General features: G+C 44.0%; 3 protein-coding genes across 6 annotated transcripts in view; 1 reads left to right on the top strand and 2 right to left on the bottom strand.

Annotated features, from left to right (window-relative positions):
• LOC310636861 (uncharacterized protein) overlaps positions 1-16132 on the bottom strand; it is a 422701-nt gene that overhangs the window by 351431 nt on the left and 55138 nt on the right. The window lies entirely within an intron of this gene.
• LOC310636858 (uncharacterized protein) overlaps positions 1-16132 on the bottom strand; it is a 342152-nt gene that overhangs the window by 291806 nt on the left and 34214 nt on the right. The window lies entirely within an intron of this gene.
• On the top strand, positions 1244-8858 carry LOC310636868 (uncharacterized protein). Of its 4 annotated transcripts, XM_083356990.1 has the most exons (3): positions 1244-1317; positions 4720-4757; positions 5045-8858. In XM_083356990.1, exon 3 carries the CDS (start codon positions 5808-5810, stop codon positions 6756-6758), a length of 951 nt encoding a protein of 316 aa, XP_083213116.1. In that variant the 5' UTR covers positions 1244-1317; positions 4720-4757; positions 5045-5807; the 3' UTR covers positions 6759-8858. The 4 variants fall into 4 exon arrangements, with proteins under 4 accessions (XP_083213116.1, XP_083213115.1, XP_083213118.1 ...); XM_083356989.1 differs by lacking the exons at positions 1244-1317; positions 4720-4757 and adding an exon at positions 2863-2908; XM_083356992.1 differs by lacking the exon at positions 1244-1317 and having other exon boundaries at positions 3227-5181; positions 5808-8858.

Raw genomic sequence — 16132 nt, 5'->3', positions numbered from 1 at the left:
TTTGCTGTTGAAGCAGGAGGAAAAGGTCTAATGGGTAGGTTCTGTGGGGAGGAAGAAGATCCAGGTTGTACTGGTGAAGGCACGAGGGTAGAGACTGGGAAATGCTCAGTTGCAGTCCTGCCTTACTGGCTAAGCCATCTGTGCAACTTTGGCTAATCCTACCAGGCCTATGCCTAAGCAGGAATCCACTTGACTGACTTGAAGGCATCAAAAACAAACGTGGTGTAAGGCTGGATGGAAAGCCGTGAGTTCTAATTCAGTGTTAGCTTAGGTGTGAACATTCCTTCCAAGAGCTAGGGAATATTGAGGCAAAAAGTTTTGCTCCATTTTATCATGTTTTTCACACAGTTCTTAAGTGAATCTGACTTCCCCATTAGTTTTCCTTGTCAGAAGGTAGCAAAAGGAGATCACATGACCCTAACAACTGTCACAAATACATGGCAGCTGCCAACATCTGAATTTTATCACATGGCCATGGGGAAGCTGCAACAGTTGTAAGAATGAAAAGCGGTCGAATTTTTTATAGTCGTCTTCCATGCAAGAAAATTTACAGACGCACACGGCATTTCGCATCAGCAGATGTAAAGTTTCCTCCTTCAGGAATGAAGCTTCATGGTGGGTGCTCTTGGATGCAGCCCTGACAGGCAGGAGTGTAGATGCCCCTCCTATAGCGTCTCACCTGATGGTGCTTTCCTGTCCTAAATCCTTGGGAGCCACAGGAAATCAGTCATAAAGATTTGGGGTGTAGAGAGGTTTTGATCTCCACTGAAAGTCTCCCCTAAGAAAGTGCTGGAATCTTTAGATCGGCTTTCTGCTAACTTGTGCCATCTGAGGGTTTTGCCTGCCTGGGAATGATCTATCTCCTCTGGAAATTGGGAAGGCTGCTCAGAGCTATTCAGCCCTCTAGCGAGATTTAGACTCTGCAAGAATGAAGACAAAAAGATATTACAGGTAGTCCTTGACATACAACTAAAACAGGCCAAAATTTCCATTGCTAAGCAAGACAGTTGTTGAGTGAGTTTTGCTCCATTTTATCATGTTTTCCGCAGAGTTAAGTGAATCTGACTTCCCCATTAGTTTTCCTTGTCAGAAGGTTGTAAAAGGTGATCACATGACCCTACAACTGTCAGAAGTGCATGGCAGCTGCCAAACATCTGAAATTTATCACATGACCACAGGGATGCTGCAAGAGTTGTAAATGAAAAGCGGTCACGGTTTTCATGATCATAACTTCAAGCGTTCACTAAACAAATAGTTGTAAGCTGAGGGTGACTTGACTAGATGTGGATGGGAACCAATATGGTGGCATGCTTCCAGGTTTGTACCGTATTTCATTATTCTAAATTATTAAGACAAAGGGAGAGAAGGGGGGGAATAGCCAAGCTTGGAACACTGGGCTCTTTAGATCAAAATGCAATTCAGTGGTGAAAAAGGAGGTTTTACACTTTGGCATGAAAAACTACACACTCATATATGCAAGAGTTTGTATCTTTCTCAACAGCACTGACTGTGAGGGATCTAGGACTCCCAGTGGACAATCATCTAGGAGCTAGCGATGCGAGGCAGCTGCAGAAAAAGTGATTGCAGTCCTACTCTGCATCTCCAGAAGGATAGTAACAAGGTCACATGAAGCCTTAGTGATGAATTACTGCTGCACTTAGAATACTGCCTCCAGGTTTGGTCAGGATACAAAAAGATGTTGAGACTCTAGAACAGGGGTGTCAAACTCAATTTCATTGAGGGCCACATCAGCATTGCGGTTGCCCTCAAGGGGCCGGGTGGGTATGGCCTGGGTGGGCGTGGCCTACTGGGTGGGCGTGGCTAGAGTGCATATGGCCTACTGGGTGGGCGTGGCCAGCTCTACATCGTTGGCATCAAGGGTGCCTCTGGGGGCCTGGGCAGGAGTGGGACAGATCTGGGGGTCTCTGGCAGAAGGAGGGTCTCGGCCAGGGCCAAGGCAGTGGGGGCCGTTCCCTCACTGTTTCCAGGATGGCTTCGCGGGCCGCATGAAACCACTTCGCGGGCCGCATCCGGCCCCTGGGCCTTGTGTTTGACATGTCTGCTCTAGAAAGAGTGCAGAAAAGAGCAACAAAGATATTTAGCAGACTGGACGCTAAAACATCGGGTGAGCAGTTGGAGGAAGTGGATATGTCTAATATAATACAGAGAGGGACTAAGGGTAACCTGATAGCAGTATTTGAGGGGCTGATGCATTAAGAGGGGGTCCACCTATTCCCCAAAGTGCCTTGGCACAGTAAAAGAAGTAACAGAAGGGAGACTTATCAAAAAGAAGATCCAACCTAGAATTAAGGGGAAAGTTCCTGTCCGTGAAACCAATTAATCAGTGGAACAGCTTCCCTCTAAAAGTTGTCAGTGCTCCACCCGTGGAGGTTTTTAGGAGGAGACTGGACAGCCATTTGTTCAGACTGGTGCAAGATCTTTGCTCGGAGAGCTCCAACTCTTAGTCTGTATTTCTGTTTGAACTTCGTCCACTTCTAGGGCTCAGCATGGAGCCAATCTTTGTAAACTAAGCATCATCATCATCACTTTTCACTGTTTCCCTTGGCTCAGTTGCAAAGGCAGGTCGCCGGGAGGCGAAACCGACTGGAGAGCAAATAAATCAGCGAAAACTTCTCGCAGGGACGCCAAAGGCAGAGACGGGACAAGCGTGACTTTCGGCCTCCTATCGCGCGATGACGGTCAGGTAGGCGGGATCTGCCACTAGAAAACGGCGTCGGTGGTGGAGGTGAGAGGAGTTGCAACCATCGAGTACTGCATTGCTAGAAAGGATGAGAAGCGAGGAGAAAATCAGAGCAACTTTCTCTTCCGGGTCACTCAAGGGGAGGAAGGAGGCGTGCGGGGGGCGGGGCTTTTGAGCTCTTCCCGGGGTCGAAGCAGCGGCTGGCAGGTGAGTTGAGGGGCGGCTCGGAGGAGAAGCCGGGAGCGAGTCGGGCTGCTCGGTTCGGACGTTGCCAGCCGCTCCACGTTCACGAGGGTCGCCGCTGCAGAGGAACAGCCCCCCTCCTGCCCCGCAGCCCCCCCTCTTGGCGCAGCCCCGTTCCCACGTTCCCCTCTCGCTGCTGGGGAGGGTCAGCCTGCCAGTGCCTGGAGGGGAGGAGGAGGAGGGGGAGGACGGGGGGAGCTCTGGGCTGGGAGGGAGCGAGGCTGGAGGGGAGGGCGGGGACCCTGCGAGGAGGAAGAGCTGAATGGCGTCTGGAAGGCGGGTGAGGGAGAGCCGAGAGGCGTCCAGGTGGGCTTGGCCAATGGGCTGCCCTGTCCAGGTGGGCTTCCTTTGAGATGGAGCCCCTGAATCTGCCTCTCTTACGTGCCCAGATTCCCTCTCTGGAGACTGCTGCGCCCCTGTTTCTCTCTGCCCATGTCAGTGAACAGCCCTGTCTGCAGAGTCGTTCAATATTAATTTTAGTTATTTTATGAGCTGTGTAATCTTCCCTGAAAAAGAAGCTTTCCACTGTTTTTTACAAATAGCTTTCCAAAGAGATCAAGAGGGTTCTGTGATAATATTCAGAAAGATGAACAGAATTTCAGGTCAAGGGACGGGCCTGGTAGCTCCAATAACTGCCTGCAGGGCATTTGGGGGAACAGAGACTGGTGTGCAGAAGAGCCAGTTTATTGGTTGGGCTGCAGAGAGGCTTCAGCTGTTGGACTAAAATGCCGCATGGAGAGTTTGTGTTTGAATGATGGCACTTTTTCAAAATTGGAGTCGATTGACCTGTGTGCCAAAGTGTGAGACCAGAACAGGAAGTAACAGATGGAGACTAGAATTAGGAGAAAGTTCCTGTCAATGAGAACAATTAATGAAACATTTTGCCTCCAGACGTTGTGGATGTTTCATCATTGAAGGTTTTTAAGAAGAGATTGGACAGCCATTTGTCCAAATGATATAGGTTTCCTTCCTAAGCAGGGGATTGGACTAGAAGACCTCCGAGGTCCCTTTCAACTCTCATTATTCTCTTGCGGACCTGCTGTTTTCTTGGCAACAATGTCAGATTGAATCTACTATTATATTTTTCTGGGATTTTTATTTTCTTAATTATATTTATAGCTAACAAGCACGGTATTTCCTATTGGCGCCCCGTATGTGTGTTAGCAAGGTTCAACTGTGGTTAATCCAGCACTTCTTAAAAAATAGCTATGGAAGACCTTTCAGGATGTTCAGTTGAACAAGTTACCCACATTTACCACTTCTTCACTGTACCTATGATTATGAAAATGCAGGAAAAGGGAGTTAGACCAATTTGGATGCTGCCAATTGTTGCACGTTTATGGTGTCTGCAGTATCCCACATTCATGATCCCCACCTGTAATGTTCCCAGCTAGCTTCTGACAAACAAAATCAATGGGTATACCGGCAGGAAATTGCAAGCCACAGTCATGTGAAATTGCCTTTAACCAGCCATGGTGATTTCTTTAACAAGTCCAGAGGAATAGTTGTAAGTTGGCACTATCATGCCAATGTCATGCTTAATGATCAGTCTGCTTAATAGCCAAGATGCCAGTCCCAATTGCAGTCATTAAGTGAGGTACTTCAATTGGGATGACAGCAAAGGGATTATGGAGAGTAGTTTTTACTCTTATTTGTAGAAGAGGACTTCCATGTGGAAATCATGCAGAGGCTTTAGGCATCCTTTCATCAGTTAAAGGCACCACACCTCTAAAAATCAGCTCAGAAGGTTTGACAAGTAATCTTTTTGTTTTCAGGCTGAAAACATGAATTTTCCACATAGATATAATTACAGGTATGTGTATTTATATTACTCTTTCCATATATCTGCAATTGTATAATCTATACCCCAGATATATTTTATGATAACCCATAGCAGCGCTTACCGTTTATGACTGATGCAAGTCAAGGGAATTTCATGATTGAATGGATCTCTGGAATGTCCAATGAATCATAATTAATGTAAGAGGTTAGCATTGTGGCATGTTTGCTTTCTAAATGTAATGTATACTTTTTCCTTTTTTTCACATCTGCAAGCATTGTATAAACAATTAAAGTTACACTTTTCTTTCAATCTTACAGACAAAGAGGATGGCAATAAGAGCACTCTGGAGAAGTGAGAATAACTTTTGAAAAGGAAAGCAAATCAATCCAGAAATAAAAATATTTTCCATTTCCTTCAGAAAATTACACAATTCTCCCATCCCAGGAAGAGAAAGGCAAGAGAAAAATCAAGAAGAGATTTCAAACTGGAAATAGTAGAGTATGCAGAACACAAGGATACGTTACATGACAAGGCAAAGAGGATCATTTTTCCGTTTAGAAAAAGTGGGAAAAATCTGGAAGTCAATGGGGAAGAAAAGGTCAATTGGATACAGGGGAGACAGCAATGCAGAACTCCCAATAGAAGGAAGAAAACAGAGGGTGAAATCAATGCGTCACTAAGCAAGGGACCACACACATTTTTTACTTCCTCCAGCATATCATTGGTGGAAAAGCTCCAGAAATGTCACTATTGTGGCATAAACCACAAATTGCAAAAGCATAGGTGATTAGGTAGAAGAGGATCCAAACTGGAAAAAAGGCATACAGGTGCTACTAATGTAACAAAATCTTTGGTCAGAATAGCTCCCTTCTGGTTCATAAAAAGACCCACACCGGACAGATGCATTATCAGTGCTCCCAATATGGTAAATGCTTTACCAAGCAAAGTAACTCACATAGGAGAGGAACCATAGGAGTATCCAGTTTGTGATACAGGTTTCACTGTAAATTACTAACTGGAGAAACACAAGATTTATTTATTTTTATTTTAATCCCATTTATTTTAATCCCATAATCCCAGATGACTGACACCGGAGAAAAACCCTTTGAATGTCCTGAGTGTGGGAAATGTTACAGCCACAGTTACAGTCTGGTGACACACCAGAGGACTCACACAGGAGAGAAACCCTTTGAATGTCCTGATTGTGGGAAAAGTTTCAGTCAGAATTGCCACCTGGTGACACATCAGAGGACTCACACTGGAGAGAAATTCTTTCAATGTCCTGATTGTGGGAAATCTTTCACTGCGAATTCCAACCTGGTGATACATCTGAGGACTCACACAGGAGAGAAACCCTTTGAATGTTCGGATTGTGGGAAAAGTTTTAAGAGTAATTCTGAACTGGTGAAACACCTGAGGACTCACACAGGAGAGAAACCCTTTGAATGCCCTGATTGTGGAAAAAGTTTCAGTCAGAATTCCAACCTGGTGACACACCAAAGGACGCACACAGGAGAGAAACCCTTTGAATGTCCTGAATGTGGGAAAAGTTTCAAGAACAATTCTCACCTCGTGATACACCAGAAGATTCACACTGGGGAGAAGCCACATGAGTGTCCAGTTTGTGGGAAAAGTTTCATTGCAAATTCTGATCTGGTGAACCACCAGAGAACTCACACAGGAGAGAAACCCTTTGAATGTCCCGATTGTTTGAAACATTTCAGTTTCAGTTCCAGCCTGGTTAAACATCAGAGGATTCACACAGGAGAGAAACCCTTTGAATGTCTTGAGTGTGGGAAAAGTTTCAATCAGAATTCCCACCTGGTGACACATCAGAGGACTCACACAGGAGAGAAATTCTTTCAATGTCCTGATTGTGGGAAATCTTTCACTGTGAATTCCAAACTGGTGATACACCAGAAGACTCACACAGGAGAGAAACCCTTTGAATGCCCTGATTGTGGGAAAAGTTTCAGTCAGAATTCCAACCTGGTGACACACCAGAGGACTCACACAGGAGAGAAACTGTAACAGTGTCCAGATTTTGGAAAAGATTTCATTATTAGGTCTAACCTTATACATCATGTATCACACTGGGGAGAAACATTTGAAATGTGCAATTTGTGAATGATTCTTGTGGTGTAAATCATCTCTTTTTTAAAAAAGGATTTTATTGAATTTTATAGGGTTAGGGGTAAAATAGGATTGGGTTAGGGATTAGGCTTTAGGGTGGGGTTGGGATCAGGATTGGGGTTGGGATTAGGACAGGGTGGGGATCAACATTGTTGTTGACCCCAATAACACTTATTCTTTAGCAAACAGGCTATTGTCCGGGTACATATGTTCAATTAATAGTTAATATAGTAATAGATAACTGTAGAGAGTGTAATAAGTGATAATCAAAAACTAACCCTAACCCTTAATTAAAACCTCTTCATTTGTTAAGTTTTAATTTTTCCAGTATTGGGCAAATGCTATTCTCGCTGCTGTCAGTACATGCAATATTAAATATTCATTCTCCTTCTCATAATTAGATCCTAATATTCCTAACAAAAACTGGCTTAAATTCTATCTGTCTTTTAGTCATCGTTTCCAACCATGTATGAATCTTAAACCAAAACCTTTTTGCTTTAGGGCATGTACACCAGATATGATAGTAAGTACCTCGCCTTTGTTTACATTTCCAACAATTATTTGAAGTGTTTTTAAACATTTTCACTAATCTTACTGGTGTCATATGCCTTCTATAAAACATTTTATACAAGTTTTCTTTATATGAGACTGCTTTAGTAAATCTGATATTTGCATCCTATAGTTTCTGCCAGTCTTCCAAATCTATAGAATATCCAAAGTCTTTTGCCCATGTTGTCATTGTTTCTTTTACTTGTTCTGCTTCCATCTTTAAATTTAGCAGAAATGTGTAGTTTCTTAATCAAGTTTTCATCTGTTTTTAACAATGTTTGATCAAATTCTGTCTGTTCTTTATAGAATCCTGTTGTCTTTAAATCTTTTTCATGTGTTTGAATTTGCAAGTATGGCCACCATCCTAAATCAATCCTTGTCATTGTAAATCTTGTCTGTCATTCAATTTCCCTTAGTTATTCAAGATAACTTTATAAGTCACAACTTTGTCGTAGTTAATTAAATTTGGGTAAGCAAAAGCTTCCATTGTTGAAAGCCATTCAGGTAGCTTAGTATAATTTTTTTGCTTTATTCTTTCCCACTCTAAAAGAAGTGTATTCCTTATACGATGGCTTTGGAAATATCTGCGTGTTTTACTCTTCCCGTAGCATAGGAAGGCATGCCAACCAGTTTGTAACTCATGTCCCTCCAGGTACAATTGTCTTTAATTTCTGAGCGTTATCCATTCTTTAAGCCGTGGTAGAATAGCTGCTTGATAATATAATCTATCCGGGAGACCAAATCCACCACTATCTTTAGCCTCTTGTAACATTTTCACTTTAATTCGTGGTTTTTCCCCTTGCCAAATAAATCTCAGTACTATTGCGTTTAGCTCGTCAAAAAAGACCTTTCCCAATTTTACAGGAATCGTTTGAAATAATAAGAGTATTTTCGGTAAAATGCTCATTTTCACTGTACCTATTCTTCTTAACAGTGACAGTTGGAGATTTTTCCACTGTTCCAAATCCAGTTTTATTTGTTTTAGCAGTCTTTCATAGTTATCCTCTTTTAATGTTACACATCGTGCTGTTAAATAGATTCCTAGGTACTTAACTTTTTTTAGCTATTTGCAGTTTTGTCTTTTTTGTAAGTTGACTTTTCTGTTTAACTGTTAAATTCTTTGTTAATACTTTAGTCTTCTCTCTATTTATTTTCAAGCCTGCCACTTCTCCAAACTTTTCTATTGTCTCCGACAATTTAGTAGTAGTTTTAAGTGGCTCCTCCAAGACACAAACCAAATCATTCGCAAAGGCTTGTAATTTAGTGTTAGCTTGGGCGTGAAGACTCCTTCCAGGAGCTATGGAATATTGAGAGGCAAAAAGTACGTCTCGGGATGTAGGCAGGCTGTCTGGGGGACATTTCTCCTGTAAATTACACTATGCCACACAGGAAGTGCTTTGTATGCCACCATGAGTTCTTGAATGAAAAGGGAATCAATAAAATATACATTGGGGTTATTTTATTCCAGATTCCTCCATGCAACAGAGCTGAGAGCCAGTAGCTGAAATGGCCACTATCACCATCCATACCTTATTAGACCTGCATTAAAAACGGCAGTGCAGAGTGTCCCTCTAAAAAATTTAGCCTGGTGACCAGTCGGCCATGCGCTTTGGTGGGATATTCTTCCCTTTTGTTTTCTTTTTAAAAATGTAGTCTAGAAACATTTCTTCTACCATATATAGGCTATCAGCCCCGCTTTCTTAGGTCCCGTTTTCTAGGCCCTGATGCATTTTTTCCCCTCTGTGACTTAATGGAGTCTTCCATGCAAGAAAATTTACAGACGCACACGGCATTTCGCATCAGCAGATGTAAAGTTTCCTCCTTCAGGAATGAAGCTTCATGGTGGGTGCTCTTGGATGCAGCCCTGACAGGCAGGAGTGTAGATGCCCCTCCTATAGCGTCTCACCTGATGGTGCTTTCCTGTCCTAAGTCCTTGGGAGCCACAGGAAATCAGTCATAAAGATTTGGGGTGTAGAGAGGTTTTGATCTCCACTGAAAGTCTCCCCTAAGAAAGTGCTGGAATGTTTAGATCGGCTAAACCACCAAACAAGGCACCCTCATAACTAGAACATTGATTTTTCACACTCGCCTATCTTGCAAAACCAAACTTTCACATCAATGCACCTATAATGGTACATCATACTCCATCTGTATTGATGCTGGTAAGATTCAATGTTTCAATCCAAAGGGACCCACTCATCGATACACAATTAAAATTGAAGCAGGGTCAGCTCTTCTGGTTAGTCATGATTTTTATAACAAAGAGGTTTCTCAATCTGTCATCTTTGATGCGTGCAGAGCCATGGACGAAGGGGCCAGTACATGCGGATCTTTAGAATGGCGGCGAACTTACTCCAACAATGAAAAGTATCTATGCGCCCGACGATCCGACTACCGTGACTCTTGCGGCAGAGGCACCTATTGTGGGGACTGGAAATGTGTGGATTTTCAGTCCCGAGGAATGACTGTCCATCCAGATACCATACCCAGGTATAATCAGCATAAAACACTTTATATTACCAGGTTGCCAGCAAACTCCTCCTGCCACCGGCATAATTGCAACTTAATAAATTTGACATTCCCGGTCCCACAAAATTGGTTGGGATCGCATTCCTGGAAAGGGGTCAACAATCAATATGGGCTAGGTATCGACGGAACAGGCTCAGACCCCAGTGTAATCGGCATTTCGCATCAGCAGATGTAAAGTTTCCTCCTTCAGGAATGAAGCTTCATGGTGGGTGCTCTTGGATGCAGCCCTGACAGGCAGGAGTGTAGATGCCCCTCCTATAGCGTCTCACCTGATGGTGCTTTCCTGTCCTAAATCCTTGGGAGCCACAGGAAATCAGTCATAAAGATTTGGGGTGTAGAGAGGTTTTGATCTCCACTGAAAGTCTCCCCTAAGAAAGTGCTGGAATGTTTAGATCGGCTTTCTGCTAACTTGTGCCATCTGAGGGTTTTGCCTGCCTGGGAATAATCTACCTCCTGTGGAAACTGGGAAGGCTGCTCAGAGCAATTCAGCCCTCTAGCGAGATTTAGACTCTGCAAGAATGAAGACCAAAAGATATTACAGGTAGTCCTTGACATACAACTAAAACAGGCCAAAATTTCCATTGCTAAGCAAGACAGTTGTTGAGTGAGTTTTGCTCCATTTTATCATGTTTTTCGCAGAGTTGTTAAGTGAATCTGACTTCCCCATTAGTTTTCCTTGTCAGAAGGTTGTAAAAGGTGATCACGTGACCCTACAACTGTCAGAAGTGCATGGCAGCTGCCAAACATCTGAAATTTATCACATGACCACGGGGATGCTGCAAGAGTTGTAAATGAAAAGCGGTCACGGTTTTCATGATCATCATAACTTCAAGCGTTCACTAAACAAATAGTTGTAAGCTGAGGGTGACTTGACTAGATGTGGATGGGAACCAATATGGTAGCATGCTTCCAGGTTTGTACCGTATTTCATTATTCTAAATGATTTAAGACGAAGGGAGAGAAGGGGGGGAATAGCCAAACCTGGAACACTGGGCTCTTTAGTGCGAAATGCAATTCAGCGGTGAAAAAAGAAGTTTTACACTTTGGCATGAAAAACTAAACACTCATATATACAAGAGTTTGTGTCTTTCTCAACATCACTAACTGAGGGATCTAGGACTGCCAGTGGACAATCACCTAAGTAGGAGCTAGCAATGCGATGCAGCTGCAGAAAAAGTGAATGCAGTCCTACTCTGCATCTGCAGAAGGATAGCATCAAGATGAAGCGTTACTGATGAATTACTGCTGCACTTAAAATACTCCATCCAGGTTTCCTCGGGGTGCCTTCTGCAGAGACGCCAAAGGCAGAGACGGGACAAGCGTGACTTTCGGCCTCCTATCGCGAGATGTCGCTCAGGTAGGCGGCATCTGAGACTAGAAAACGGCGTCGGTGGTGCAGGCGAGAGGAGTTGCAACCATCGAGTACTGCATTGCTAGAAGGGATGGGAGGCGAGGAGAAGATCAGAGCATCTTCCTCTTCCGGGTCACTCAAGGGGAGGAAGGAGGCGTGCGGGGGGCGGGGCTTTTGAGCTCTTCCCGGGGTCGAAGCAGCGGCTGGCAGGTGAGTTGAGGGGCGGCTCGGAGGAGAAGCCGGGAGCGAGTCGGGCTGCTCGGTTCGGACGTTGCCAGCCGCTCCACGTTCACGAGGGTCGCCGCATCCCCGCTTGTGACTTTCCCAGCCAGCTTCTCCCAAGCAAAATCCCCGGAGAGGCTGGCAGGAGGTTGCGAGTCGCAGCCACGTGAAATTCCCTCGAACGACCCAGAGCGACTCGCTGAAGAGCTGCAGAGGAACAGCCCCCCTCCTGCCCCGCAGCCCCCCCTCTTGGCGCAGCCCCGTTCCCACGTTCCCCTCTCGCTGCTGGGGAGGGTCAGCCTGCCAGTGCCTGGAGGGGAGGAGGAGGAGGGGGAGGACGGGGGGAGCTCTGGGCTGGGAGGGAGCGAGGCTGGAGGGGAGGGCGGGGACCCTGCGAGGAGGAGGAGCTGAATGGCGTCTGGAAGGCGGGTGAGGGAGAGCCGAGAGGCGTCCAGGTGGGCTTGGCCAATGGGCTGCCCTGTCCAGGTGGGCTTCCTTTGAGATGGAGCCCCTGAATCTGCCTCTCTTACGTGCTCGGATTCCCTCTCTGGTGACTGCTGTGTCCCTGTTTCCCTCTACTCATATCAGTGAACAGCCCTGTCTGTGGAGGTTTTCCAATTTCAATGTTAGTTCTTTTATGAGTTGTGTAATCTACCCTGAAAAAGAAACTTTCTACTATTTTTTACAAATAGCTTTCCAAAGAGATCAAGAGGGTTCTGTGATAATATTCAGAAAGATAACAGAATTTCCGGTCAAGGGACAGGCCTGTCCAGGTGGGCTTCCTTTGAGATGGAGCTCATGAATCTGCCTCTCTTACGTGCCCGGATTCCCTCTCTGCTGACTGCTGCGTCCCTGTTTCTCTCTGCCCATGTAAGGGAGCAGCACCACGGAGGTTTTCAGTATTAATTGTAATTCTTTTAAGGGCTGCATAATCTACACTAAAAGAAAAAGCTCTGCACTGTTTTTTTAGAAACAGCTTTCCAAAGAGATCAAGAGGGTTCTGTGATAATATTCAGAAAGATAACAGAATTTCCGGTCAAGGGACAGGCCTGGGAGCTCCAATAACTGCCTGCAGGGCATTTGTGGGAACAGAGACTGGTGTGCAGAAGAGCCAGTTGGGCTGCAGCGGCTTCAGTTGTTGGACTAAAATGCCGCATGGAGAGTTTGTGTTTAAATCATGGCACTTTTTCAAAATTGGAGGGGCTGTGACATAGAAGAGGAGATTGACCTTTGTGCCAAAGTGTCGTGGAACAGAACAAGAAGTAACAGATGGAGACTTATCAAAAAAAAGATCCAATCTAGAATTGGGAGAAAGTTCCTGTCAGTGAGAACAATTAATGAAACAGCTTGACTCCATATGTTGTGGGTGTTTCATTGCTGGAGGTTTTTAAGAAGAAATTGGGTAACCATTTGTCCACAATGATATAAGTTTCCTACCTAAATGAGATTGGACTAGAAGACCTCCGAGGTCCCTTTCAACTCCCATTATTCTCTTGTGGACCTGTTTTTTGTTTCCCCCCCCCAACAATATCAGAATGATCTGCCACTGGTCTCATCTTTGATTTTTGTTTTTTTACTAACATATCTAGCCAACAAGCATAGTATGTGCTATAGGCACCCCATCCATGTATTAACAAGGTTCAACTGTGATGAAATAGCACTTTTCAAAAAAAAAAGCTATTGGGGACCTTTTGGGATGTTCAGTTGTAGGGGTAGTCCTCATTTACCACTTGTTCACTGAGCCCATGGTTATGAAGATGCAGGAAAAGGGAGTTGCACCAATTTGGGTGCTGCCAACCGTTGCACATTTATGACGGCCACAACATCCCACACTCATGACCCCCATTCGTAACCTTCCCAGCAAGCAAAAATCAATGGGTATACTGACAGGAAATTGCAAACCACAGTCATGTAAAATTGCCTTTAACAACCTATGGTGATTTGTTTAACAACTGCAGAGGAACTGATATAAGTTGGCTCTATAATGTGATATCATGCTTAATGATCAGGCCACTTAGTGACACAGATGCCAGGCCCAATTTCTGTCAGTAAGTGAGGACTACTTCAATTGGGATGTCAGCAGAGGGGTTGTGGAGAGCATTTTCTGCCCTTACTTGGAGCTGAAGATTTCCATGGGCAAAATCAGTGCTTCAAATCTTGCAGAGGCTTTAGGCATCATTTCATCAGTTAAAGCCCCCACATCTCTAAAATCTCTGTAATAATTGATGAATCATGTTTTATGTAAGAGGTTACTTTAGCATTTACCATGTTTCCTTTTTAAAAGTAATGTATACCTTTTCTCTTTTTTTCACATTTGTAAGCACTATATAAAAAAAGTTATACTTTTCTTTATCTTATAGACAAAGAAGATGACAATAAGAGCACTCCAGACAACTGAGAATAATTTTTGAAAAGAAAAGTAAATCAAGCCAGATTTCCTTCCGAAAATTACACAATTCTCCCTTCTCAGGAGGTGAAAAACAAGAGAAAATCAAGAAGACATTTCAAGCTGGAAAAAGAGTATGTGGAACTGCATTACATGAAAAGGTGAATGGGATTATTTTTCCGTTCAGGAAAAGAGGGAAATATCTGGAAGTCAGTGGGGGGGAAAAGGTCAATTGTATACTGAAATAGGGCAGACAGCAATACAGGACTTGCACTGGGAGGAAGAAAACAGCTTGAATCAAAGCATCACTAAATAAAGCATAGGTGATTATGCACAAGAAGATCCAGACAGGAAACAAGCCATACAAATGCTACAAATGTAACAAGTCCTTGATCAAAATAGCTCCCTTGTGATTCATAAAAGGACCCACACAGGACAGATGCCTTATAAGTGTGTCCAATGTGGTAAATGCTTTATCAAGCATGCCAACTTGGAGATACACCAGAGGACTCACACAGGAGAGAAACCCTTTGAATGTTCTTATTGTGGGAAAAGATTCAGTCAGAAATCCAACTTGGTGGTACACCGGAGGACTCACACAGGAGAGAAACCTTTTGAATGTCCTGATTGTGGGAAAGGTTTCAGTCAAACTTCCAGTCTAGTGATACACCGGAGGACTCACACAGGAGAGAAACCCTTTGAATGTCCTGATTGTGGGAAAGGTTTCAAGAAGAGTTCTAACCTGGTAAACCACCAGAGGATTCACAAAGGAGAGAAACCATATGAGTGTCCAGTTTGTGGGAAAGGTTTCATTACAAATTCCCACTTGGTGAAACACCAGAGGACTCACACAGGGGAAAAACCATGTGTGTGTTCAGAATGTGGGAAAAGTTTTGGTTACCGTTGTACTCTTGTGATACACAAGAGGACTCACACAGGAGAGAGACCGTATGAGTGTCCAGAGTGTAGGAAAACTTTCAGTTACCGTTCTGATTTGATGACACACCAGAGAATTCATACAGGAGAAAAACTGTATGAGTGTCAAGTTTGTGGAAAACGTTTCACTGCAAATTCCCACCTGGTGAGACACCAGAGGACTCACACAGGAGAGAGACCCTTTGAATGTCCTGAATGTGGAAAAAGTTTCAGTCACAATTCCAACTTGGTGAAACACCAGAGAACTCACACAGGAGAAAAACCCTTTGTATGTCCTGTATGTGGAAAACATTTCAGTCAGAATTTCAACATGGTGATACACCAGAGAACTCACACAGGCGAGAGACCCTTTGAATGTCCTGAATGTGGAAAAAGTTTCAGTCACAATTCCAGCTTGGTGAAACACCAGAGAACTCACACAGGAGAAAAACCCTTTGAATGTCCTGAATGTGGGAAACATTTCAGTCAGAATTCTAGCCTGGTGATACATCAGAGGACTCACACAGGCGAGAAACCCTTTGAATGTCCTGATTGTGGGAAAGGTTTCAGTGAGAATTTCAGCCTGGTAATACACCAGAGGTCTCACACAGGAGAGAAGCCGTATGAGTGTCCAGATTGTGGCAAAAGTTTCACTCACAATTCCAACCTCGTAAAACATCAGAAGACTCACAAAGGAGAGAAACCCTTTGAATGTCCTGATTGTTGGAAAAGTTTCAGTGACAATTCCAGCCTGCTGAAACACCTGAGGACTCACACGGGATAGAAACGTTTTGAATGTCATTGTGGGAAAAGTTTCAGTCACAATTTCATCCTGGTGAAACACCAAAGGACTCACAGAGAAAAGAAATCATGTGAGTGTCCAGATTGTTGGAAAAGTTAGAATACTGTGTCCAGTTTTGGTCACCACTATACGAAATGTTGTTGAAGCCCTGGAAATTGTGCAGAGAAGAGCGGTAAAGATGATAAAGGGTCTGGACATTAAATCACATGGTGATCAGTTGTGGGAGCTTGGTATATCTAGGCTATCAAAGGAAATCATACTTGAGGGACATGATAGCTGTATTCCAGTACTTGAGGGGCTGTCACCAAGAAGAGGGAATTGACTTACTCTCTAGGGCTCCTGAGGGCAGGATAAGTAGTATTGGGTGGAGGTTTAGGACAAGAAGTAATGGGTGGAAGCTTATTAAAATGAGATCTAATGTAGAAGTAAGGAGAGATGTAGGAAACCTGTCATATTTCCACCTTAGGCTCACATAAAATGGCGCAGGTCTGGCTCAGGGCAGAAATAAGTTTCGTTTC

This window comes from Vipera ursinii (genome assembly GCF_947247035.1).
Source record: "Vipera ursinii genome assembly, chromosome: 2".
Taxonomy (NCBI): domain Eukaryota; kingdom Metazoa; phylum Chordata; class Lepidosauria; order Squamata; family Viperidae; genus Vipera; species Vipera ursinii.
Note: the sequence above shows the minus strand (reverse complement) of the source record. Positions and strands in the feature narration are given on the sequence as shown.